This window comes from Macaca mulatta, chromosome 11, assembly GCF_049350105.2.
Source record: "Macaca mulatta isolate MMU2019108-1 chromosome 11, T2T-MMU8v2.0, whole genome shotgun sequence".
NCBI classification, from domain to species: domain Eukaryota; kingdom Metazoa; phylum Chordata; class Mammalia; order Primates; family Cercopithecidae; genus Macaca; species Macaca mulatta.
The window spans coordinates 23633485-23660810 of NC_133416.1; the positions used below are offsets into that span (position 1 = coordinate 23633485).

The 27326-nt window shown below is 34.1% G+C and overlaps 1 protein-coding gene across 3 annotated transcripts in view; it reads left to right on the forward strand.

Annotated features, from left to right (window-relative positions):
- Positions 1–27326, forward strand: part of SLCO1B1 (solute carrier organic anion transporter family member 1B1) — a 120758-nt gene that overhangs the window by 76930 nt on the left and 16502 nt on the right. For all 3 annotated transcript variants that reach the window (XM_077953687.1, XM_077953688.1, XM_077953689.1), the window contains 7 exons: positions 9318–9560; positions 12033–12197; positions 14015–14210; positions 16566–16731; positions 22022–22206; positions 24416–24480; positions 27116–27233. In XM_077953687.1, the coding sequence (XP_077809813.1) occupies positions 9318–9560; positions 12033–12197; positions 14015–14210; positions 16566–16731; positions 22022–22206; positions 24416–24480; positions 27116–27233 (1138 nt within the window). The remainder of the gene's footprint in view (positions 1–9317; positions 9561–12032; positions 12198–14014; positions 14211–16565; positions 16732–22021; positions 22207–24415; positions 24481–27115; positions 27234–27326) is intronic.

Sequence of the window (27326 nt, forward strand, 5' to 3'; positions counted from 1 at the left end):
GTGAACAAGTTTTCAGATTCCACTAAGAACATCATTGAGAAAGGATATCTGCATGAGCAGGGTTTTAATGCAGATGAAACTGGGGGAAAAAAGCCACAAAGGACATTTATTAATAACGAAGAGAAGTGAGCACTAGGATTTAAGGCAGGAAGGGATAGATTAAGTCTACTACTCTGTGCGAATGAGGTCAGGCTTATCATCAAAACTGTTCTTATCTACAAAGTTGATAACTCCCAAACCTTGAAGGGAAAAAGTAAAAATCAACTGCTAGTCTTCTGGTCATACAAAAAGAAGGCCTGAACAATTAGAATTTTCCCGTATTGCTTCCATCAATGCCTTGTTCCGGAAGATAGGAAGTAGCTTGACAGTAAGGGACTGCCTTCACAGTTCTTTTCATATTAGTCAATGCCCCTGGTCACCTAGAACCCCATAAGTTCAACACCAAAGGCATTATAGTGATCTATTTCTTCCACCACAATGTCTCTAATTCAGCCTCTAGATCATGCAGTCATAAGAAATTGCAAAGGATCATTACAGATGATACTCTATGGAAAGGATTGTCAGTGCTATCAAAGAAAATCCTGATAGGCAGAACATCATAAAAGACTCGAAGAATTGCACCACTTAAGATGCTATTGTTGTTGTAGGGGAAAAAAAAAGTGAAAGTCATTAAGTGCAAAACAATACATTTCTACCAGAGAAAATTTTGCTCAGATGTTGCGCATAAATTCGAAGGATTAACATGGCCAATCAAGAAAATTATGAAAGAGATTATAGATATGGAATAAAAGGTGAGGAGTAAAAATTTCAAGATACAGGTATTGGAGAAATTCAAAAGCTAATTCGTACTTCATCAGAGAAATTAACAGATGACTTGATGGAGATGAGTGCCTGAGAACTAGCGTCAGATGATGGAGATGGAGACACAGAAGAAGCAGTGCCAGAAACAAATTGTTATTAGGCTATCTAACAGAAGGATTCTGACAATTCAAGACTGTTTTTGGCTTCTTTTACAACCGGGACTCTTCTCTATTGTGGGCACTGAAACTAAAGCATATGTTGGAAGAAGGATTAGTTCCATTTAGAAAAATTTTTAGAGAAATGACAAAACCACAAAGTCAAATAGAAATTATGATGTATTTCTGAAATAGTTGCTGAATGTACTTGCCTCTTTTGCCTTCCGTTCTACCTCCTCCACCTCTTCCACCTCTTCCACCTCTGTTAACCTAGTGAAAGCAAGACCAGTGCCTCCCATTCCTTCTCCTCCTCAGCCTACTCAATGTGAAGAGATGAGAAAGATCTTATCATGTTCCACCTCAACTTAATGAATAGTAAATATGTTTTATTTCCCTGTGATTTTCTTAATAATATTTTTTCTCTACTTACTTTATAGTAAGAATACTATGTACAATACGTATAACATACAAAACATGTGTTAATCAACTGTTTATGTAAGGATTCTGATCAACAATAGCTGATATGATTTGGATCTGTGTTCCTGCCAACGTCATGTAGAATTGTAATCCCCAATGATGGAGGTGGGACCTGGTGGGAGGTGATTGGGTGATAAAGGTGATTTTTCATGAATAGTTTAACACCATCCCCCTTGATGTTGATCTCATGATACCGAGTGAATTCTCATGAGATTTATTTGCTCAAAAGTGTGTAGCAACTCCCTGCTCTCATCTTCCTGTAGAGACTGCAGAACTCCATAACTGAAACTTTATACCTATTGACAACTCCCTGCTTCCCCTTCCCCTTAATCACTGACAATCACCATTCTACTCTTTGCTTCTATGAGCATTAATGTTTTATGTTTCCTCAAATGAATATAATCATGCAGTATAGGTCCTTCTGTAACTGGTTCATTTTGCCTAATGTCCTCAAAGTTCATCCAAGTTATCACATATTACAGAATACTCTTCTTTTTAAAGACTGAATAATATTCCATTGTGTGTGTATACAATATTTTCTTTATCCATATATCCCTCAGCAGACATGAGGTTGTTTTTACAGCTAGCTATTATGAATAGTGCTGCAATGGACATGCAAATGCAAATGTCTCTTCAAGATAATGATTTCAATTCTTTCATGTATGTACCCAAACGTGGGATTGCTGCGTCATATGAGAGTTCTGTATTTAATTTTTGAGGAATCTTTATAATACCTTGTATACTGGCTGTACCTTTTTGTATTCTACCAGCAGTGTACAGTGTTCAAATATCTCCACATTCTTGCAAACACTTTCCTTTCTTTCTCAAATGGTAGCCATTCTACAGGTGTAAGGTGTAGGAGAAGAGTGGATTTGTGCTTTTGATTTGCATTTCCCTGATAAGTGATGTTGAAAATCTTTGTATTGAGCTGTTATTCATTTGTATGTCTTCTTTGGAGAAATTTCTATTCAGGTATGTAGCCTAATTGTGTTTTCAAATTTACTTTTTTTTTTTTTCAGTCAGAGTCTCACTCTGTCACCCAGGCTGGAGTGCAGTTGTGTGATCTTGGCTCACTGCAATCTCTGCCTCCTGGGTTCCAGTGATTCTCCAGCCTCAGCCTCCAGAGTATCTGGGATTACGGGTGCCTCCACCACACCTGGCTAATTTTTGTATTTTCAGTAGAGATGGGGTTTCACCATGTTGGCCAGGCTGATCTCAAACTCCTGACCTCAGGTGATCCAATTTGTCTTGGCCTCCCAAAGTGCTGGGATTACAGGCATCAGCCACCGAGTGACATATATAAAATTGTATTTTTATCATGTACACTCCAATGTTTTGAAATAAATATATACGTGGAATAAATTTAGCTAATTAACAAATGCATTATCTTACATACTTATTTTTGTAGTGGAAACACTTAACATCTACTCTCTCAGCATATTTCAAAAATACAACATATGGTGGTTAAGAATAGTCACGCTGCTTCACAATGAATCTCTGTAATGTATTCCTCCTACCTAATTGTAATTATATATGCTTTGACCAATATCTCCTCTTGTGGGAGATCTGTCAGAGTGGTGGAAGAAGCTATAGGGAAAGAGCAGACCTTTTGAAAGGTCAGAAAGCTCTGCAAAGCTTCATGGGAGAATAAACTGATGACAGCTGTTCTCTTACCCTGAGGCAGAGGGCGAGAAATAGGTACAAGGAAGTATAGACGAATTTATCTAAATAGGCTTGTTTACCCATGTTGTCCAGAAACTGACCTTTGACCATCATGAACATGACTGTTCCCTGTAAGGGGGAACAATAATGTTAATTGCCCACAGATTAACATTATTGGCTCCAGGTTTTCGGCATTGTGTCTATACTAAATAAAAGGGAGCAGCACCAGCTTATTGGGACTGCTGCTCACTCTTCCGCAGTCCCCTAGCCACTCTTTCACTGCATACCTGTGTCTGAGTACTCCTTTCATCCATTGGTAGGCCAGGGTCTGCAGGACGGACCCGACATCCTCAACTCCACTCTTCTCCCAACCACCTGGCTTCTGGTAGCCACCATTCTAGTCACTAATAATTAATTAATTTTTATTTCAATAGCTTTTGGGGTAGATGTTGGTTTTCATTACAAGGGTGAATTCTATAATGATGAATTTTGATATTTTAGTGCACCCATACCTGAGTAATGTACATTGTATCCAATATGTAGCTTTTTATCCCTCAGTTCCCTCCCATCTTTCCCCTTCTGAGCCTCCTAAATCCGTCACATCAATCTGTATATCTTTGTATCCTCATGGCTTAGCTCTCAATGATAAGTGAGAACATACAGTATTTGGTTTTCCATTCCTGAGTTACTTCACTTAGAATAATGTCCTCCAGTTCCATCCAAGTTGCTGCAAAATTTTTAATCAAGTTATTATATTTTTGCTATTGAGTTGTAGGATTTCCTCATCTGCTTTATAAATTAACCTGTTTTCATATATATATGATTTATAATATTTTATTTTATTCTGCATGTTTATTTTTTACCCCATTTATTGTCTCTGTTCTGTTCCATTGGTCTATATTTCTGTTTTTATGCTGGTAACATATTGTATTAATTACTCTAGTTTTAAAATACATTTTGTAATTAGGAAATGTGAGGCAGCTTTATTCTTTCTCAATGCTTTTTTGGCTATTTGATGTCCTTCTTCGTTCCATATGTATTTTAGAATTGTTTGTTATATTTTTGTAAAAATACTGTTGGGCTTTTGATAGGTATTGTATTGAATCTTTACATATATTTGGGTAGTATGGACATTTAATATTAATAAGTCCTTCAATTAATTAACTCAGAATGTCTCCCCAATTATTTATGATTTTAATTTCTTTCCTCAGTGTCTTGAAGTATCTTATGCACAAGTCTTTCACCTTCTTAAATTTATTTTTGTGTTTTATTCTTTATGATTTTAGTGTAAATGGAATTGCTTTCCTGATGTCTTTTCAAATAGTACTTGGTTAATGCATAGAAATATAAGTAATATAATGATTTTGTATCCTGCAACTTTACAGAATGTGTTTATTCAATTCTAACAAGTGTCTCTGTGTGTGTGTGTGTGTGTGTGTGTGTGTGTGTGATCTTTAGGGTTTTCTGTATACAAAATCATGCCATCTGCAAGTAGAGGCAATTTTACTTCTTTCTTTCAAGTTTGAATACCTTTTATTTCTTTTTCTTGCTTAGTTGCTCTGGCATAAAATGGCAGGACTATGTTGAATAGAAGTGATGAGAATGGCCATTTTCCTTCGTTCCTGAAAGCTTTCAGTTTTTCACTCTTGAATTTAATGCTTGCTGTGGGCTTTTAAAATATGCATTTCATTTTGTTGAGGCAATTTTTTATCTATTCCTAGCTCATTGAAAGTTTTTATCACAAAACATTGTTGGATTTTATCAAATGCTATTTAACGTCTGCATATAAGATCATGTAGATTTTGTCCTTTATTTTGTTAATGTGTTATGTTACACTTGGTGATATTTGTTAAACTTAGCATTTCAGGTATAAATCCCCCTTGAATGTAGTGTAGTGTCCTTTTTATATGCTATTAAATTTGGTTTACTAGTATTGTTTTAGGATTTTTTCCTCTGTCTTCATCAGAGATATTGGTTTGTAGTTTTCTTTTGGTGTCTTTGTCTGGCTTTGGTATGAGAATAATGCTGGCCTCATAAAATTAGTTTGAAGACGTTCTCTTCACTTTAATTTTTGGCAAGAGATTAGAATGGATTGCCATTAATATTTTCTTTAGCTATTTAGTAACACGCACCAATAAAGCTATCTGCTCCTAAGTTTTTTTGTTGAGAGGTATTTGATTATTAATTCAATATTTTTATTAGTTGTAAATCTCTTTATATTTTCTATATTTTCTGTGTTTTATGTCTCCAGGAATTTATTTTTTCTTTCTTATCTAATTTTTGATGTGTAATTTCTCATAGCAGTCTCTTATGATTGTTTTATTTTTCTAGCATCAATTGAATGTCTCCACATTCAGCTCTTGTTTTGTTTGAGTCTTTTCTCTTTTGCTTAGTCTAAAGTTTGTCAATTTTGCTTATCTTTCAAAAAGATCAACACTTAGTTGTGTTGATATAATTTTTTTCCCTATTCTTTATTTATTTCTTCTCTAATCTTTTTTCTTCTGCTGCTAACTTTGGCCTTAGTTTGTTTTTCTTTTTATAATTTTGTGAGGTGTAAAATAGGTTGTTTATCTGAGATAATTCTTTACTTTTTACTAGCATAATTATGTGATATTTATCAGTGTGTATTAAGAGCAAACAATGCCAGATGCTGCTAGTGACCATAAATTAGAGAAATAACCTCTGTTTTTTGAATATGGAAATAAAATTTACCCTACAAATGTAGATATTTATTACTAAACACTTCCCTCTTACTACTGTTCTTGCTGCATCTCATATTTTAGAATGTTTTGTTTTTGATTCTCTTTGTATCTAAATATTTTCTAATTTCCCTTTTGATTTCTTTGACAATTTAATTATTGAAAAGTTTGTTAATATCCATATTTTTACAATTTTCTACTTTTCTCTTTGATACTAATTTCTAGTTTTATTCCATTGTAGTTAGAAAAAAAATTGGTATGATTTTAATTTTAAATTTATTAAGACCTGTTGCATGATGTAACATGTGATCTATCTTAGAAAATGTTCCATTTCTGTTTGAAAAGAGTATACATTCTGTTTTTATTGAGTGAAGTATTCTCTATGTGTCTGTTATGTTCAATTGGTCTATAATGTTGTTGAAGTCCTCTGTTTCCTCATTGATATTCTCTCTGGTTATTCTATTTATAATTGAAAGTGAGATATTATGACATCAGCCTACTATGGAGGGCTCACTGTAATACACTATTTTATATAAGAGACTTGAGCATCCTTGAATTTTGGTATCCATAGGGAGTCCTAGAACCATTGCTCACAGATACCAAGAGATGATTGTATTGTATTTCTCTATATTTCTCTTTTCAGTTCTGTCTATGTTTGCTTTATAGCTTTTGGGTTTTTGAGATTGAGTGAATATATTGGGTTGTATATTCCTGGTGAATTCACTTAAAAATCATTCTATGATGTCTTTTTGCAACTTGAGACAGTTTTTTACTTAAACTCTTTTTCTTTCTTTGACAAATAGGTTGCAAATTTTCCAAACTTTTATGCTCTGCTTCCCCTTTAAATATAACTTTCTACTTTAGGTCATGTCCTTGCTCTCATATCTGAGCATTGCAGGTTGGAAGCAACCAACTTATATCCTTAATGCTTTACTGCTTAGAAATTTCTTCCATCAGATATTCTAAGTCATCACTCTTTAGTTCAAACTTCCACAGATCCCCTAGGGTATGAACACAATGCAGCCAAGTACTTTGCTAAGGCATAAGAAGAGTGACTTTTGCTCCAGCTCCCAATAACTGTCATTTCCATTTGAGACCTTGTCAGCATGAACTTCATTGTCCATGTCACGATCTGCATTTTGGTCATAATCATTTATCCAGTTTCCAAGAAGTTTCAAACTTTCCCTCCTCTTCTTATCTTCTTCTGAGTCCTCCAAACTCTTGTAAGCTCTGCTCATTACCTAGTTCCAAAGTCAATTCCATTTTCAGGTATCCTTATAGCAATGTCCCACTTCTTGGTAACAATTTTCTGTGTTAGGCCATTCTGGCATTCTTATACAAGAATACGTGAGACTGGGTAATTTCTCAAGTAAAGAGGTTTAATTGGCTCATGATTCTGCAAGCTGTACAAGCATGGCACTGGCATTCTCTCAGCTTCTGAGGAGACCTCAAGGAGCTTTTACTCTTGGCAGAAGTTAAAGCAGGAGCAGACACATCACATGTTGAGAGAAAGAGCAAGAGAGAGGCGAGGTGCCACACACTTTTTAAGCAGTCAGATCTTCTGAGAACTCATTCACTATTGCAAGGACAGCACCAAGCAATGAAGGATCAACCCCCATGACCCAAACACCTCCCACCAGGCCCTACCTCCAACATTGGATATTACATTTCGGCATGAGATTTGAACAGAACAAATACCCAAACCATATCAGCCTCCAAGTCTTCACGAACTGGTATTATATAGGAGAAAACTTTCATCGTTCAACCCAGGCAGAGCTTCTGTTGGCCTCTCAAATTTTGATTCTTGTTTAAACTGCTATCTTTTTGTTAGGAACTTCCAGAATCTAGAGTATGTAGGGTCTCATGAGCACTTTTAGACAGTGGACAGAGAAGCCTGTCACTTGGTCAACTCCCAGAAAATTTTGATTATTTCACATGCTATACAATTTTTTGCCTTCCCAAGGAGAATTTGAAAACTGAAGTGTTTTCTTTATTTTTTGTTCATTTGCTTGTTTGTTTGTTTGTTTCCTTTTGTTTTTTACCTCCTCACTCTGCATAGAACTGGGAGCAGGGAGGATCTGTGGCAAGTGCTCATTTGCTAATTTAAGCCACCATTTTTGCATTCTTTGTAGCCCATTGGAAGCAAGCATATGCCTAGCCCCAAGATAGGCAAGACAATGACCAGCTGCTGGAGTTGGACACAGAAAAGATGAAATGTTAGGTGTGTGGTCGAAATATTTTCCTCCCCATAGAGAAGCTGGAGTTAAGTTTTTGTTTTTAAGTTTTTTTAACTTGGTCACTCTGCCCTAAGCTATGGGCCAGGAGCTATGGAAATGCTTACATACTAGTTCAAGCTGCCATCTTTGTTTTCTGTAGCCTCCAAAGGTCTGGTATGTGCTGGGTCCTGTCAACACTTCAAGATAGGTGATATAGAAGACAGTCGCAAGGGTAGTACCTGAAAAGTTACAATTTTGGATGTTCAGTCCCACTCTGTCTCTCCGCAGGGATAAGCTGGAGATGCGGTTTTCTTATATTCAATCTCTGTTGAGCCAGGGAAAAGAGCTATTGCAAGTGTTTGTATACACTTTCAAATTTCTAGTTCTTCTTGAAGGCATGGTATTATAATGAGGAGAGGAACAGCAGAAAGGTGTCTCCAATCTTCTTAAAAGTGTCAATGTAGCTAATATTGCACATTCCTGGGGTGCAATGGCCTGTCAACTAGTTTCTGGATTTTTCACTAATGGAATTGATCTGCATATTATTGTTGAATCAGTATGTTCATGAAAGAAAAAAGGGTCCAGTCCTTCCTATTATGCTATCTTGCTGATAACTCAGATAGGCTTTCTTATTACTTAGATTGTTTACTTTATACTTGTTAAAAGAATGCATTTACCCTTGAGATATAGCATTTACAGAGTACTCTTATTCATGATTTAAAGAAAAATACAATTGAAATAAAATGGTTAAACTATCCTTAACATTTAGAGTCTTAACTCCTCAGGGTTACTTTTAAACTCATATTTTCTTATCCTCTGTGCTGTCAAGAGAGTTGGAAATACTTATTTCAGGCATGGTGGGAAGCCCCTGTATTGGCTCAGTGGATTTCTTGCAAACTGCTTACATTTCATTGCTGACCCTTTCCTGATTTTATTAGCTTATGCCAATAGACATTTTCAGACAACAATGAGATGTCATAGTTCTTCCACAGGTAGTTATTAAATGGTCTGCAAGCTTAAATGTCCAGTGATAGAAATTGTCCAGTCATGTAATCAGAAAAGCCATCAGTGCACACAAGCTCAGGCAATGACAACAATATCATGACTGATTCCTAGACAGTATCAGTTGCATTATGTCATCAAATGTTAGACTGATCCTAGTCTCAGAGATGACAAAAAATTAAAATAAAAAAAATCATGTCTTGGAATTGAGGAAATTTAGTTTACTTTCTTCATACCATTACTTCCCTGAACCTATTGTATTTCAAAATGATTTTTTGACTGGCTTCTTTAATTATTTATTCTAGGCACTGTCAGGATAACTCCTAATGATTCTCGTTGGGTTGGAGCTTGGTGGCTTAATTTCCTTGTGTCTGGACTATTCTCCATTATTTCTTCCATACCATTCTTTTTCTTGCCCCAAACTCCAAATAAACCACAAAAAGAAAGAAAAGCTTCATTATCTTTGCCTGTGTTGGAAACAAATGATGGAAAGAGTCAAACAGCTAATTTGACCAGTCGAGGAAAAAAAATTACCAAAAATGTGACTGGTAAGTATTTTACATTCATTGTCAATTTGGAGTTGTTAATCTCAATGAAAAGGAAGAATGAGTATTCCAAAATAATAAAGCATACCCAACTCATCTGGAGTTGGCCTTCTTTTGCACTAAATTTAGATAAATTATTTTTCTAAAACTACTATTAAAGTTAACATATATATCTTGAGCACATAACAAGTGGAAGAGAATTAGGTTTGGGCTTTTTAGCAGGGAGAAACCAACCAAAGTTCACAAACATCCATTTTTTTATGAGCCAAGTACTATATATTAATTTTAATATTATATGGTCTAAACTGGGAAAGTTCAAAGAATTATAATATTTCATTTCTTCATTTATTCAACAAATGGTACCAGGAACTGTACTATGCCCTGGTAATAAAACATTACCTCTATTTTTCAAGAACCTGGTGGGCGATACTGAGAAATATATAGACAATAGCAATATAGTGCCTTAAGTAACATGGTGAAATTAAACTTAACTATTCTCAGGAGAAGGAAGTCAGGAGAAGTTTCTCCCTAGGTAATTAGAGTAATATTTCTTTTGGTAATTATCTATCTATCTATCTTATCTAAATATTCAAAATAAAGTGGAACCTAGGGTTGTAGTTAACATAATTAAAGTTAGTAATGTAAATTGGGATGCATCAGCATTTGATAGTGCCTCCTCATTTGAATATAAGCCCTGGGACTAATGGAGAACCATTAAGTCAATAAACAAAGAGAATGACTTGGCAGCAGTCAGAGCAAGATATGTGAATCAGTGAGGTGTTGACTCAGTTTAATGCCACTTAAGTTGTTTATTGATCCACTTATTAATGATATATAGTAGATCATGACCATACAGAAGTTTACACTGGATGACATCGAATTTCTCATCCTCAAAAATGGAATGATTGTATGAATGTATATACTCCATTTCTGTTGAAGAAAGGCCACAACTGACTTATGATACTTACAAATCAGGGACGGTTCTTCATGACTGGGGAGACCTGTGGAGAGAAATGTGGCACTTTTGCCTAAGAATTTTAAATGTTTTTTATTCCTACTCTACATTTTCTTACCTCTCCTTTTTTTCTCTTCTTTGTCTTTTCTCTAACTCCCTTTTCTCCTTATTTTAAGCGGATGCAACTCTTTTGTAGCTGACATTAGATGGATGTCTTAGTTCTGACCATATCTAATGAAAATCTTTAGAGATTTAAATAGAGAAAAATATTTCAAAGCCCGTGTTCATCCATCTCTCAGTAACCATATCTTGGCTGTGTCTTGATAAACTCTGATACTTCCTACTGTTTTTCTAAGTAGTTCCTTCTACTTTTAACTCCTATTACAGCTAGTTGACCTGGTGATCACAGCTCCAAATGACATAATTTCTACCATGAACAGAAGTTAGAAGCTTGTTACCACAGCTGTTTGTAGGGATAGGTGGTTGTATTATTACTATTATAACACTACTTGGGACACAAAATTATCTCCTGGCTGTTTTCCTTGTATCTTAAGACAGAGGGTTAATGATATTGCCAAATTTACTGAGAAAGTATGTTATGGTAGAAAAGCTGTATAGTAGAGAAACAAGAGGTCTGAGTCCTCATACTAAATTAATCTTTAAGAATTTTGAACCTCAATGTTCTTATTTCTGTGAGTTTTAGATTATGCTGTCTTTACATTTCCATTTAATAGTTATATTTTTAATATAATATATAATTAAGTACTAAAAAATAAGAAGCATCATATGTCTTTTTCACTTTTTTGTTTGTTTCTTTTTGGTTTTGTTTGTTTGTTTGAGATGGAGTCTTGCTCTGTTGCCTAGGCTAGAGTGTAGTGTCACCATCTCAGCTCACTGCAACCTTTGCCTCTCGAGTTCAAGCGATTCTCCTGCCTCAGCCTACCGAGTAGCTGAGATTACAGGTGTGTACCATCATGATGGCTAAAATTTGTATTTTTAGTAGAGACGGGGTTTCACCATGTTGGCCAGGCTGGTCTCGAACTCCTGGCCCCAGGTGATATAGCCGCCTCGGCCTCCCAAAGTGCTAGGATTACAGGAGTGAGCCACTGTGCCTGGCCTTCACTTTTGTTTTTTGAACAATTAGCATATTGTCTTGTACCCAGTTGAAAACCTAACATTTGTTGAATGAATGAATAAGTGAATTAATATGTTTGCAATAGTATTGTAAAGTACCCAGGATAACCAAATATTAAGTGAAGAAAGCAAGTTACAAAGCAGCAGTTATGTACGACCCTATTTGAGGGTAAAATAAACTCATAAATATTAATATTCGTATGGAAAATTTTGAAAGGATACATTTAAAAACTGTGAACAGCCTGTGGTATTGCAGGCTATTCTCACTCTTTGCATTGTGTGTTTATAGAATTTTAAATCTTACATGACTTACGTTCACAAGTTTTAGGTATAAATATATGTCTAAGTTACATTCAAATATTTTCTTTATTTTTACAATTTTATAGGTTTTTTCCGGTCTTTTAAAAGCATCCTTACTAATCCCCTGTATGTTGTATTTGTGCTTTTGACGCTGTTACAAATAAGCAGCTATATTGGTGGTTTTACTTATGTCTTCAAATATGTAGAGCAAGAGTATGGTCAGCCTTCATCTAAGACTAACGTCTTATTGGGTAAGACATATTTTTCACTTGTGTGCTTAATAAGTGAAATACTACTAAGTACTGTATTCCAAGTGACATTTTATTGTAAAAGTGACTTTGTATTTTAGTAATACAAAATAACTATAATTTTCTTGTATTCTTTCTCAAATGCTATTAAACATATGAAACTTGTGATGTCATTATTGCTCTGCATTTGAAGTTGTATCTTATTTTAGATGAGTTCCTGAAGAAAATGTTGCAAATAAATGGAAAATTTAGAGGTAATATCTGTATAATTGGAACTTATAATTTAGTGCTGAGATCCTGAGACAAACCCTTTTGTAATTATAATCATTATAATTCTATAATTTATGGACTTTGAAATCAAGACTCAGTTACTTACAAAAATATGACACTGATAGTTCCAGAGTATCAATTTAAATACATCAAAATATGCATAATTCAAAACAAATATCATATTTTACAGAGTATTTTTTGCTACAATATCTATTTTCAATGGCATATTTAGATGTGCTTATTAAGGAAAGTTTCCTTGTATTATTCTTCCCACAACTCTAGTATTGTAGACACATTATAGAAATTCAATAAATATATGATGAATTAAACAACTTATCATGTGGTATGTAACTAGGTCATAAGTAAACAAGAAAACGAATGTACTGAAGCAGGAGACCAAGCTTCCAGATAATCTCTTTACTGATCTCTTTGTAGATCTTAAAATCTAAAGATAGTGTTTTGACTCCCAGTAACCTAGCCTGAGCTTTTTCCTAGAGAAGACTTCATCTTCAATAACTCTTACTAGACAATGATATGGAAAAGTTACAGGAGGGATTAAACATTATTAATCCTGTGTGTAGACCTATTTGTCAATTCAGGTTCTATATGTTTTTTAATAAATGACAAAGATATATTAATTATTCTATTGTTAAGCTCTGGGCAGATTTAGTGTGAATTATTGAGGGTTAGAACTCTATGTGAGAGAGGTAAAAGGCTTTAGATGAATTTCCATAAGCAGAAAGATGGTGTTTTGTTGTTGTTGATTTCCAGAAAAACAAAATTGCCTCATAGAAATTATCTGCTCCAACAAACAAATATCCTTAGCCACTGCCTTTTGCTATTGAGGGAACCAAACTGTCATCATTGGCAGGAACAAATTACATGGATCTCCTACCACCATCCTGCTCTGTCATTCTTCTTTTTAAAAAGTAATAAGATTGGCATTCTACTATAAAGACACATACACACATATGTTTATTGCAGCACTATTTACAATAGCAAAGACTTGGAACCAACCCAAATGACCACCAATGATAGACTGGATAAAGAAAATGTGGCACATATACACCATGGAATACTATGCAGCCATAAAAAATAAAGAGTTTATGTCCTTTGCGGGGCATGGGTGAAGCTGGAAACCATCATTCTCAGCAAACTAACACAGGAACAGAAAACCAAACACTGCATGTTCTCACTCACAAGTGGGAGTTGAACAATGAGAACACATGGACACAGGGAGGGAAACATCACACACCGGGCCTGTTGGGGGGTAGGGGGCAAGGGGAGGAAGAGCATTAGAACAAATACCTAATGCATCCAGGGGTTAAAACCTAGATGACAGGTTGATAGGTGCGGCAAACCTCAATGGTACATGTATGTGTATGTAACAAACATGCACGTCCTGCACATGTATCCCAGAACTTAAAGTGAAATTTTAAAAAGAAGTAATAATATTGAATAAATTTGATTGACATACACTGTGTTTCATCTATAAAGACATATCAGAAAACCTATATATGTTTACAACTTTTTTTCTTTTTTTTTTCTAGGAATTGTAACCCTACCTATTTTTGCAAGTGGAATGTTTTTAGGAGGATATATCATTAAAAAATTCAAATTGAACCCAATTGGAATTGCCAAATTCTCATTTTTTACTGCTGTCATGTCATTGTTCTTTTACCTATTATATTTTTTCATACCCTGTGAAAATAAATCAGTTGCCGGCCTAACCATGACCTATGATGGGTTTGTATATATCACTATATCAATTGCATAGTACGTTAACCATCTAATTAAGAATCTCTGTATAAGTAATACAAGGCAGAAAACAATTTTAACTAAACTTTCTTTAAGTTAAGAGAAATTTCAATTTAAAATTTTTTAAAATATCTGTTTCTTAAGACCTCAAACACATTCTTTTATTCATCCATTAAAAAGAAGCAACATAGGTTGTAATAATAACTATTATTTATGTGGTACTTACAGTTAGTAGAGAGTACTTTTATCCTTATTTTATGAATGGGAAAAGTAAGGCTTAGAGAAATACATGGATTACACAGCTAGCATTGTTAAGATTCTAATTCAAATTTGGGGTTTTTTTAAGTCTAAAACTCTTAGTCTTAACCACCACTGTAATCTTGGATGGATCACAAGAGTCACATAAATGGCATTATCCAAAAGTGACTAAACAACTTTTATCTACAGTTCATATTGATGTTTAACAACTGCCTTTACAAAAGAACACTTTTAATGTTGTACCAAATTTTCTTTTTTGCAAGCTAATATTGCTTTTTCTGATATTATCTACATTGCAAGTAGCATTAAGAAATATTCTATATATAATTGCATATTAGACATTGAAGAATCTTTACTTTTCCACGAATACCATGTATAGCAAAGTATTTTTAGTGCAACAGTCTCCACCTCAAATCAAGGGCAAGAATGCTATGCAATTTTCTAATAATCTCCTGAATATAGTGCACAAGTTCAAAACTATTTTTATAATAATACTAAGAGATTATTTGCCTTTTTATTCTCATGCTCTCCTGGCAGTATAGTGATATTTTCTAATGCTCCAAGGTATGTTGTTAATTCATCAATCTGACTGCTAACAATGTATGTGCTTATGTACTTTTGTGTATTAAAATTTTCTTAGTATTACTTTCTCATATACATGTCAAGAGATCAACTTAATTTAACAAAATCCCTTTGGAACAGGCCCTCAATCTTTTATAAGAGTGTGAAGGACTTCTGAGAACCAATATTTTTTCCCAAAAAAAAAACCCTGTGAGGTTGACATTATTATCTATGACTTACAAATGGCAAAACTGATTTTAGAAAGAAGTACCAGAACTAATATAAACACAGATGTGACTGATTGCAATATCTGGACTGGGTCATTGTCTGAGTCCATTTAGGCTGCAAAATTCCAGTTAGCTTATTAATACATAGAATTTTTCAAGATTCTAAAGGCTGGAACATGTAAAACCAAGGTGATGGCAGATCTGGTGTCTGGGGAGGGCCCATTTCTTAATTCATAGATGGTACCTTCTCATTGTGTCGAGGCATGGTGGATGGAACAGGCAAAGGGTCAGTAATTCCATTCATGAGTACTCATCCTCATGACCTTATCACTTGCTAGAGGCCTGACTTCATAAAGTCTTCATATACGAGATTAGTTTTCAATCTATGAATTTGGGGGTCGCAAACGTTCTGACTACAGTAGTCGTAAACCATTCTGCTTAACCACTCCAAGTAGTATTTCCTCAAGCAGAATATGCTTTTTAACAAAATTATTGATAACGTAATTTCTGAAGTATAAATCTTAGTTTTTCTTTTAAATTATGTGCTCATTCAAAGATAACACATCAATCCTCAATTATTATCAAACATTTGAAAGAAAATATTTTTAATGTTTAAGCAGAAATGAATTATACAAGAAATATATTTTATAATTTTAGCTATGGCATAATCATATTTTATAATTTATAACCATTTTATAAAGGAAATCAGTATAAAGTGTACTATAGTTTTATTATAAAAATATACCCAGTTTTTCTAGCCATTTTCTATTATTCTTGATTTTTCATTTTGTAGAGGCTCTGCTTTAAGCATGTCTGATTTTTTTCTTACACATTACAATAGAGATTTTTAAATTCAACCTAGTTAAATAGCATTAATAGACTCACAAGACTTTACAGTGAGCTGAGAGGAATGTCAGTCTAATGTCATCACCTTACTGAAGAGAAACTCAGTCTCAGAAAAAAGACGTAACTTATTTAATGTGAAATTTCTTGATAGAATTATAACAACTTCTTGTCTAAGTCTTACTTAATATCTTTGGTTTATTTTTACATTTTGCTTTTTCTAAGGCACAAGTCATGTCTTAGCAAAGATGGAGAGCATAAAATAAATAAGCACTAAAACAAACTTTGCCATTTCATATCATCAAAGCAAATTTCTTCATATAAAGAAAAATTCTTTATCTTCTCTTTTTCTTTTCCCTCTTTCTCTGCTTCCACTTCTTCCTTCTCCTCCCCTTCTTTGTCTTTTTCTTCTCTCACTCTCTCTTTTTGATATATGTCTATCATGTATTTCCAGAAATAATCCAGTGACATCTCATAGAGATGTACCACTTTCTTATTGCAACTCAGACTGCAATTGTGATGAAAGTCAATGGGAACCAGTCTGTGGAAACAATGGAATAACTTACATCTCACCTTGTCTAGCGGGTTGCAAATCTTCAAGTGGCAATAAAAAGTCTATAGTGAGTATTAGTTTTTACTTTCCTCTCCTTATTCAAAAGCAAGGATTAGATTGAACAATTTTTTACCAAATCTTTCTGTAACTGTAAACTGTAAGGACGCCAATTAAAAGATAAAAGAGAAAGTTTCCAATATTATGTGTTATTGTGATGGGTGTGATGTTGTATAAACAAAGTTTTATATAAAAGTCTGTTTAGGGCAAAATCAGGTTTTTCTGTTACTTGAATTCTAATTGGAGATCACTCCACTTTTTTCCTTTGAGATTATAAGACTATGATCTTTTAGAATTTGAATACCTTTAGAATATCTAAAAAGCACCTAATTTGACTGAAGCCTATAATTTTCATTACTTTATCCCTCAGAATTCAGGAAAATGTCTTGAGTTAACCCATTGTTAGCACTTCCTATCATACTAAGACAAAAATCAATATGCAATGTTATATTCAGATTCTGATCTGTTTAGCTCTGGGATCACTATCCTTTTTAATTTCTAAGAAATTAATCAAGGCTTCATGCTCACTTAACTGCCCTATTCTTGATTTTCTATTTTGATTTTTCCAAAACTGGCACTTCTACCCAAGATAATGTAGTATCCTGCTCACCTATTGCCAATATATCCCACAGAAATGTCATTTCTTTCTTCTCGCAAAACCTTTCTTTCCATGTGAACTATGGATTTTCTCTAATCTCCTAGGTATCTCCCTATCATTGGGAATGGGTTATGGTGTTTTCCACTCAACATCTCACAAAGTCGTGTAATGTTTTCCTAGGAAATTTTACTATTACCAACATTAGTGAAACAGTCAGCTACAATTATTGCTCTCGGCCACATCCTTCTGTGTTTGATTTTTAAACATTCTCCATCTACTCTTGCCCACAGATCTATCAACTATAATATGTAAGGGCATGTAGAACTTTAAAGAATAAAGCATCCTGGATTTTTTGAAAATATTTAAGTGCAACTTTAATAAACTTACACAAATATGGCCCAAAGACTCTACTTAAAACTCACATCTCAGTCATGGCAATAATGGTTCTGTTGTTCAGTTGTTTCCTTTTCCTTTGCTATTTATTTTTACTTTGCTATTTTTTAAAAAATAATTCAACTCTTGTTCTAGGTAAAGGGGATCCAAATGAAGATGTATTACATGGGTATCTTGTGATAAGCCGAGGTTTAGGGTACAATCGTTCCCATCCCCCAGGTAGGGGGCATAATACCCAATAAGTAGTTTTTTAGTACTTGCTCCTCTTTTTCTCTGTCCAGTCTAGTAGTCTGTAATATGTATTTTTCCTGTCTTTATATTCGTGTGTATCCAGTGATTAACTTCCACTTATAAGTGAGAACATGTGGCATCTGGTTTTCTCTTCCTATGTTAATTCACTTAAGTTAATGACCTCCAGCTACATCCAGGCTGCTGCAAGGGATATTATTCCATTTGTTTTTGTGGCCATGTAGTATTCCATTGTCTATATGTACCACATTTCTTTATTCAATTCACTGTTGATGGGCACCCAGGTTGAGACCATGTCTTTGCTATTGTGAATAATGCTGTGATGATTATATAAGTATATAAGTAGATGTGTTTTTGGTAGAAGAATTTATTTTCCTTTGGGTATACAACCCAGTAGTGGGATTGCTGAGTTGAATGGTAGTTCTGTTTAAGTTCTTTGAGAAATCTCAAAACTACTTTACACAGTGATTGAACTAATTTACATTCCTACCATCATAGGATAAGCATTCTCTTTTTTTCTGCAGCCTTGCCAGAGTCTTTTTTTACCATTTTAATAATAGCCATTCTGACTGGTGTGAGATGGTATCTCCTTGGGATTTTGATTTGCATTTTTCTGACGATTAGTGATGTTAAACAGTTTCATGTGTTTGTTGGCTGCTTGTGTGTCTTCCTTTGAGAAGTGTCTGTTCATGTCCTTTGTCTACTTTTTAATTTTTTATTGTTTTTGCTTGTTGAATTGTTCAAGTTTCTTATAGATTCTGGATATTAGTCCTGTGTTAGATGCATGATTTGCAAACGTTTTCTCCCGTTCCATAGGTTGTCTGTTCACTCTGTTGATTATTTCTTTTGTTGTGCAGAAGCTCATTAGTTTAATTATATCCCACATCAATTTTGTGTGTGTTGCAATTGCTTTTGAGAACTTAGTCACAAATTTTTTGCCAAGGCCGATATCCAGAATATTTTCTAGGTTTTCTTCGATGGCTTTTATAGTTTTAAGTTTTACATTTTAGTTTGTAGTACATCTTGAGTAAATTTATTTTTATGAAAAGAAGGGGTCCAGTTTCATTTTTCTGCATACAGTTAGCCAGTTATTCCAGCACCATTTAATGAATAATGAGTAATTCCCCCATTGCATTTTTTTTTTTTTTTTTTTTTTGCTAACTTCATTGAAGATCAGGTGTGCAACAGGTTTTAGGTGTGCAACTTTGTTTCTGGGTTCTCTATTCTGTTCCTTTAGTCTATGTGCCTGTTTTTGAATCAGTACTATGCTGTTTGGTTACTATGGCCTTTTAGTATAGTTTGATATCAGGTAATGGAATAACTCTCACTTTGTTCCTTATGCTTAGGATTGCTTTGACTACTCAGTCTCTTTTTTCGTATTGAATTTTACAATAGTTTTATTCTCATTCAATGAAAAATGATGCTGGTTGTTTAATAAGAATACCATTGAACCTGTGGATTGCTTTGGGCAGTATAGACAGTTTAATGATAATTTTTCTACCAATCCATGAGAATAGAATATTTTTCCACTTGTTGGTGTCACCTATAATTTCTTTCATTGGGGTTCATATTTATCCTAGTAGAGATCTTTCACTTCCTTGGTTTAAATGTATTCCTAGGTATTTAATTTATTGTGGTTATTCTAAATGGAATTGCATTCTTGATTTGGTTATCAGTTTAACTGTTATTGGTGTATAGAAATGCTACTAAGTTTTGTCCATTGGTTTTGTATTCTGAAACTTTATTAAAGTATGTTATCAGTTCTAGGAGCCTTTTGGCAGAGTCTTTAAGGTTTTTGAGATATAGAATTATATCACAGTGCAGAGAGATAATATGAGTTCATTTCCTATTTTTCATGTTTTACTTCTCTCTCTTTCCTGATTGATCTGTCTAGGATTTCCAGTACTATGTTGAATAAGAGTGGTGAAAATGGGCATTCATGCTTTGTTCCTGTTCTTAAGAAGAATGCTTCCAGCTTTTGCCCATTTTATATGATGTTGGCTGTGGTTTTATCATAATGGCGCTTATTATTTTGAGCTATGCTCCTTCAATGCCCAGTCTGTTGAATAACTTTATCATAAAGGGATGGTGGATTTTACTGAAAGCTCTTTCTACATCTGTTGAAATGCTCATATACTGTTTATTCTAAATTCAATGTATGTAGTGAATCATTTATTGATTTGTGTATGCTTACATCTCAAAAATAAAACCTACTTGGTCATGATGAATTAACTTTTTGATGTGCTGCTGGATTCAGTTTGCTAGTGTTTTGTTGAGGAATTTTGCATCTATGTTCATCAGGGATATTGGCCTGTTGGTTTATTATTGTTGTTGTGTCTTGCTAGATTTTGGTACCAGGAAGATTCTGGCTTCAAAAAAATGAGTTAAGAAAGAATCGTTCTTCCTCAATTTTTCAGAATAATTTCAGTACAGTGGGTACTCGCTCTTTTTTGTATTTCCAGTAGAATTTGGCTATGAATGCATTTGGTCCAGGCCTTTTATTGATAGGCAGGTTTTTTCAATACTGATTCAAATTTGGAACTCCATATTGGTGTTCAGGGTTTCAATTACTTCTTCATTCAGTCTTGGATGGTTGTGTGTTTCCAGGAAAATAAGAATGACCCAATTAATACATGGTCCCTCTTTGCACACTAGTGAAGGCCTGAAAGTGATGTAATATTAGAACCCTGAGAAGAACTCTGTCTACCACAAGACATAATCTACATTATACTGGCAATGACTATGCCGTTTGGGGGCTACTGCAAAGTGTTTATTATTTATTTATTTTTTACTAAATCCTCGATAATGAACCATCACGTCTTAAAACAGTGTTCTTTGTACCAAAGCTTAGTTTTATTGACCACTACACTTGTTCCATAAAAAATTCTTCTATATTATTCCTAGTGAAAAAAAATAGTAAGAACTGTGAGTTTGGCAGAACTGTACTTGTATAGATTTAAATTCTTCTACAATTCTTCCTTTAATAATTGGTCTTTAGTATTAATAGATTCAAGGTGAGCTTCCCTTGAACTTTTGCCTAGATTTAGAACAGAATTTATTAAAGCCACCTATCTACATAAACTGTCCAACTGATTAAAAATCTGAAATCGGCCGGGCACTGTGGCTCAAGCCTGTAATCCCAGCACTTTGGGAGGCCGAGGCAGGTGGATCACGAGGTCAGGAGATCGAGACTATCCTGGCTAACATGGTGAAACCTCATCTCTACTAAAAATACAAAAAACTAGCCGGGCGTGGTGGCGGGCGCCTGTAGTCTCAGCTACTTGGGAGGCTGAGGCGGGAGAATGGCGTAAACCCGGGAGGCGGAGCTTGCAGTGAGCCGAGATCACGTCACTGCACTCCAGCCTGGGAGACACAGCGAGACTCTGTCTCAAAAAAAAAAAAAAAAAAAAAATCTGAAATCACTTGTTTCTACATTTTCCACTTCTGTGCTCTAAACACTAGTGGGGCATTCTGTTGTGTTTAATGTCTCTGGTAATAATATCATCTGTCATTATGTCCTTGGATTTTGTGTATGCCTGCTAAACTAAAATTTTAGCATCTCTACCTGCCTCTATTTTTCCTGAACTCAGTGCCATTTTCATGGGTGACTCCAGTTAAATTTTGATTCCTCCCAAACTGCTATATTATCTGAATTCTTTGGATAATTCCTTTTCAGGGCATGTCTCTGAAACTAAGAAATTGTCCAAAAGACCATCTCTGTTCTGCAGAGAGTAAAATGGAATGGAAAACAATTATTAAAGAGAATCTACAGAGATAAGAAAATTATATACAGAGTTCTAAACACTAACTTCTTTGTTTCTTAATTTTAAAATTAAGAATGAACTAAATGTCAATCATGAATTACATTTTCTTATATAGAAAGAAATCCAAAAAACTATTTTACATTTTATCTGTTAAGCAACTGCATTTTTAGAATCTTTGTAAACTGTAAATATATTAGTTTGAACAAGTGAGACTTTACTGGATATAATGCAATGTATTTGCAGCACTGTTGTGTCTTCCAAATTTCTTATGTCATATTTTATACACAACATTTCAGGTGTTTCATAACTGTAGTTGTTTGGAAGTAACTGGTCTCCAGAACAGAAATTACTCAGCCCATTTGGGTGAATGCCCAAGAAGTGATGCTTGTCTAACGAAATTTTACTTTTTTGTTGCAATACAAGTCTTGAATTTATTTTTCTCTGCACTTGGAGGCACCTCATATTTCATGCTGATGGTTAAGTAAGTATGACTTTTAGAAACATTTTCATATGCATGAGACTATAAACACACCTAATGACCTAAAGATATGCATATTTTTACATAATATACTGGGATTCAAATTCATATTTTGTCAAATTTTAATTTTCTGAGAATTCATTTTATTAAAATTACTATGAACTCTCAAGGCCATAATTAATAATTTTGCCTCTAATTTTTCCATTAAAAGTCCAGATTCCATACTTTCTTCTCTTACTAAGAAGCTGATGACATAGACCGGCAATTGCCTCAGTTGTAAAAGGATCTCCCTAGGATTCTAAAAGAACCTTTTGAATTTTGAGTTGACTTGCATCCTAATGGGTCTGTCAGGGTAAATCTATTGATTTCACTAAAATAAAGCATTTGAAAACTAGATAGAAAATATGCTCCATTTGATAATAACATTCCAAAGTTTTTAATCCATGCACAGCATGACTTTTATAATATCCTTGTAGAAAAATAAGAAAATCCACAGAAGCATTCATTCCTTTCTTGGCTCATTAGAAAAGATACAATGCTTGATGAATATTACATGGTAAATGAAACCAATAAGATACTTGTTGTCGTACAACTTTCAAAATTACAGGAAAGACTGGTGTGAGATAAATAATCTTAAAATCAAAACATATTTATAAATTGTTCTGAGTGCTCATCAGGAAAAAGATTTCCCTAAAAAGAAAGATTCAAAAGGGAAAGTTAATTTAGGATTGGGTGGGGGGGCAGCTGTGAAGAAGAGGAATCAGAGTACATCTCAAAATAAGTAACATTTATTCTAAAGGTCTAAAGAAAAAGCTAAATCAAAGGGTTTCCGGGAGAAGGTCTGGGTGCTGACGCCTTAACACAGGAAAGAGCTGATGTGTTTGAGAAATGAAAAGAAGCTGGCAGATTGAAACATACTGAATGAGAGGTTGTGACACATGATAAGATTGGAGAGTTAGGCAGGGTACAGGTTAATGCATGTCCTACTGGCCAACTTGATTCAATCACCTAAAACTGATAAAACATGTAAATAATTGGTCTTAGATCTTAAAAATATATGTGTGTAAGTATAGTGACCTGGGTTAACATTCAACTGTACTTTTAAAACCTACACAGTTGATCACAAGTTCACTGTCAGCAAACAGCATGACATAGTAGAGATGAAAAAAGCAAAAGCATTTTAACATTTGTTAACATTAATATCAACTTGTAATTTGAATTTACAGCTGTTTAATTTTTACTCTGACTGCAAATCTTATCAAATTATTTATACTAAATATTCCACAGATATAGCTCCATCTCAATATAAAATGTTGTCTACTCAAAAGAAGTCTTTCATATTTGCCAAATTAAACTCATTAACATACTAAAAATACCTTAAAATTCAACAATAGTTTGCATATCAACAGGTTTTAGCTTTTTATTTTAAACTCATGAGTTTTAAAAAACACTGTTCCATCATTGATGATAACAATATCATATCTATTTCAGAAACTGATTAAATCAGCATTACAATTTGTCAAAAATATTTAACTCTCGCTAGCCTTTGATTTTACTGAAAGAAGCATTTTGTGAATATGACTACAGAACAAAAATATAAATTTCAGTTTGTTAATAATTTTCTAATGGTTAGACTGTGAAGCTATTTTTTAAACTTGATTAAGTGGGCAGAAGGACATCCATTTATTCAATATGTATTCATTTTGTGTGTCAGGCACAGTTGTATGCACTGAGGATGCAACTGTGAACGAAAGTGATAGAATTTTATTAGTTTTTAGTGTGGGTGGGGAATGAAGGAATGAATGTATGTAGCAGAAAAAACAATAAGCAAATAAGTGAGTAAATATACAGAGTAAGTGTGAAGCACTAGAAAGATAAATAAATCGGAATTAAGAAAATAGAAAAAAATGAGAAAATAGGTAAGAGATACTAGTTCAGATATTATGCATTGAAAGTCCTTTGAGTGACCTGAATGAAGAGATAGAAAAGCCATCTTGAAATCATGATGCATTGAATAAATAAGGTAATAATTGTTATTATTGCTGAAGTGTTTGCCTTTTAAAACAATTGAAATATAACTTTATACAATGGGGCCATTCAACTGAGAACTTAATTCTATCATGAAGAAAAACAACACAGGAGAAGGCTTTAATGTTGTTTCATTTTGATATTTTAATGATATTTAATGTTTCTTTGCCTTTATCTTTTTCAGAATTGTTCAACCTGAATTGAAATCACTTGCACTGGGTTTCCACTCAATGGTTATACGAGCACTAGGTATGATGAAAAATGTATATATATATATATATACACACACACACATATATTAAATTTAAGTTATAAATATAAATGTCAAGGCTTGAAGACTGAATGTAATGAATCTTTAATTGTGATAGTAAATAAAATTAGCATCGTTTCTATTTTGTGATAAATAAAAACAATAAGAGACAGAGTAAAATTGAGTGACCTAAAAGAGAATTCGATTGTTAATTATACGTAAAGTTAATCTGTTAAGACTAAGGAATTATTGTATTTATATTACACTCGTTCAAACACAAAGGTAGATGGTCCTCCAAATTTTTCTTTTTTTAGAAAAATAAGAATATTTCCTCCCAGTAGGCAGAGTGAAGGGCCTAACTTCTAAACTGAGGCATGATTTAGGCAAGGCCTAAAGCTAGCTTGGGAAGCATGGGAATCTGGCCAGGCTATGGCCAAATTACAATGAAGAAATTGTCTAAGAAGCGAATTTGATGATAAAGTCACAAATCCTCAAAGTTAAAAAGAAGAAATATACAGGAAATAAAACAGAGGAGATGAGATGCTATAGTATTCCATTGGTTTTCTTCCCACCATTCCCTTTTGTGTGTCTCTAATCTCCCAGACTCTGTACATCCTGGCAGTTTTCTACCTTCAGATTCAATGGGGGTGCCTCACTGCTAGAACATGGGTGACAAAAGCTTAAAGTAACACCTGGGTTGTTAGTACTCCTTCTGATATGTAGAAATGAGACCAAGAGAATGCAGTAAAATTTTTTTTTAGCAATAGAAAATAGGAAAAAAAATGAATTTCACCATACTAATTCTGGGTATCCTATTTCGATGTATCCAATCTGTGGCACGATGGAACCTAATGCACCTATGGAAAAAATACGCATTTAGTACAAAACTTCCAGTTCACAAACAATTGTCTTGAATGCAATAAACGTGTAAATTGTGGAAGGTCTATATAGTGAAAAAGTCATTTAGAAAATAGGTTATGAGTTTTAAAATTGTAGTGATTAGGACCAAATTTGTTACTTAAAACAATCCATTACATTTGTTCAAATCAGTGGCATTATGTGGGGAAAATAAATTGTTAGCATATATTTTTCATTTTTCAAAGAGTGGCTGTGATTTTTGAAACCTGAAAATTTCTCATCCATTTCCTCAGTACCAGGTTTTTTCAGATACATTAGCCTCAGTCCCTTGTCATTTTAAGATTTCTCGCCGGGCGCGGTGGCTCAAGCCTGTAATCCCAGCACTTTGGGAGGCCGAGACGGGCGGATCACAAGGTCAGGAGATCGAGACCATCCTGGCTAACACGGTGAAACCCCGTCTCTACTAAAAAATACAAAAAAAAAAAACTAGCCGGGCGAGGTGACGGGCGCCTGTGGTCCCAGCTACTCCGGAGGCTGAGGCAGAAGAATGGCGTAAACCCGGGAGGCGGAGCTTGCAGTGAGCTGAGATCCGGCCACTGCACTCCAGCCTGGGCGACAGAGCCAGACTCAGTCTCAAAAAAAAAAAAAAAAAAAAAAAATTCTCACTCTCAGAAAATTAAGACTGATGAAAACTAAATGGAATAAGTAAAATTGTGATACATCAATCACTGTCATTTTTTCCATGACAAAATAAACTCTGAAAATTATTCACCACAATACAAAAAAAGAACAAAGTAAAGTTATGAATACTTCAGTTGCACCATCTGAAGGATAGTTCTCTACTGTCATGTCCCTAAAATTCTTTATCAAATTACCTTTGCCTAGAACCAGGAGTCAATCTTAGAGTTCATTAAAACAGCAGTGGAAGCAGATGGACACTTATTATATAAACAGTTTATTATATAAACAGCATATCTGTCCGTGCATTCTGCAAAATCATGAGCTCCAAATAAAAATTAACCAAAAAAAAAAACCAATGAAAACTTATGCATCATTGTCATCAGAACACTAACACAAACAAAATTTAGTACCACAATCCCCTAACTTAGCCTAAGCTGCTTCAGGAGGTATTTACAAATGCACAAAATCAATTAGTAGAAAATCACTGGACTAAGACCTCTAATGACATCAATAAGTGGGAATTAGACATCTGAGCCCAGAAAAAAAGTACAGCCTGCCAAAAGCTAAGCACTCCCTGAAGCTCAGCCTATACTTATCTGGGGAGGGAGTTCTGATGAAGCACTCACTTTTAAATTCTCTTAAAATAGTGTTTAAAAAAATAAAATAAAAGTCTGCCTTTACAGCAGTTGAGCCAAGATCTTTTTCCTTTCCCCATAAAATTGTAATTCTACTCCATTTCAGGTTTCTTTGCCTAAGAAAAATCCTGTATTAACCAACATAACTTCCCAGTTTTACTAACAACATTCTCCTTTTTACCATTCAGGCTTAAGTTAATTGCTACCATAAGAACAGAGTGTACAGGCATGTATGTAGGGAGGGTACAAGTGGGTAGAAGGCATCAATGACATTACTACATGATTCGGGTCTTTGAGATTTCAAATAACCTTTATTATTGGGTAGATGCAGAACAAAATAATAAATAAGTCCTCCAAATTTTTAAACGTTTATTTAATCAAAATGTATCAATGTGGAATATCATACAGTTACATTTAAAATATGCTCCCTGGACTGACATCTTCTCTTCTCCTATTACAGGAGGAATTCTAGCTCCAATATATTTTGGGGCTCTGATTGATACAACATGTATGAAGTGGTCCACCAACAACTGTGGCACACGTGGGTCATGTAGGATATATAATTCCACATTATTTTCGTAAGTTGTCATAAATATATTTCATTAATTTCTCTTTGACTATATTAATTCCTAAAGAATATTATTTTCATTATATAATAATATTAATAATGA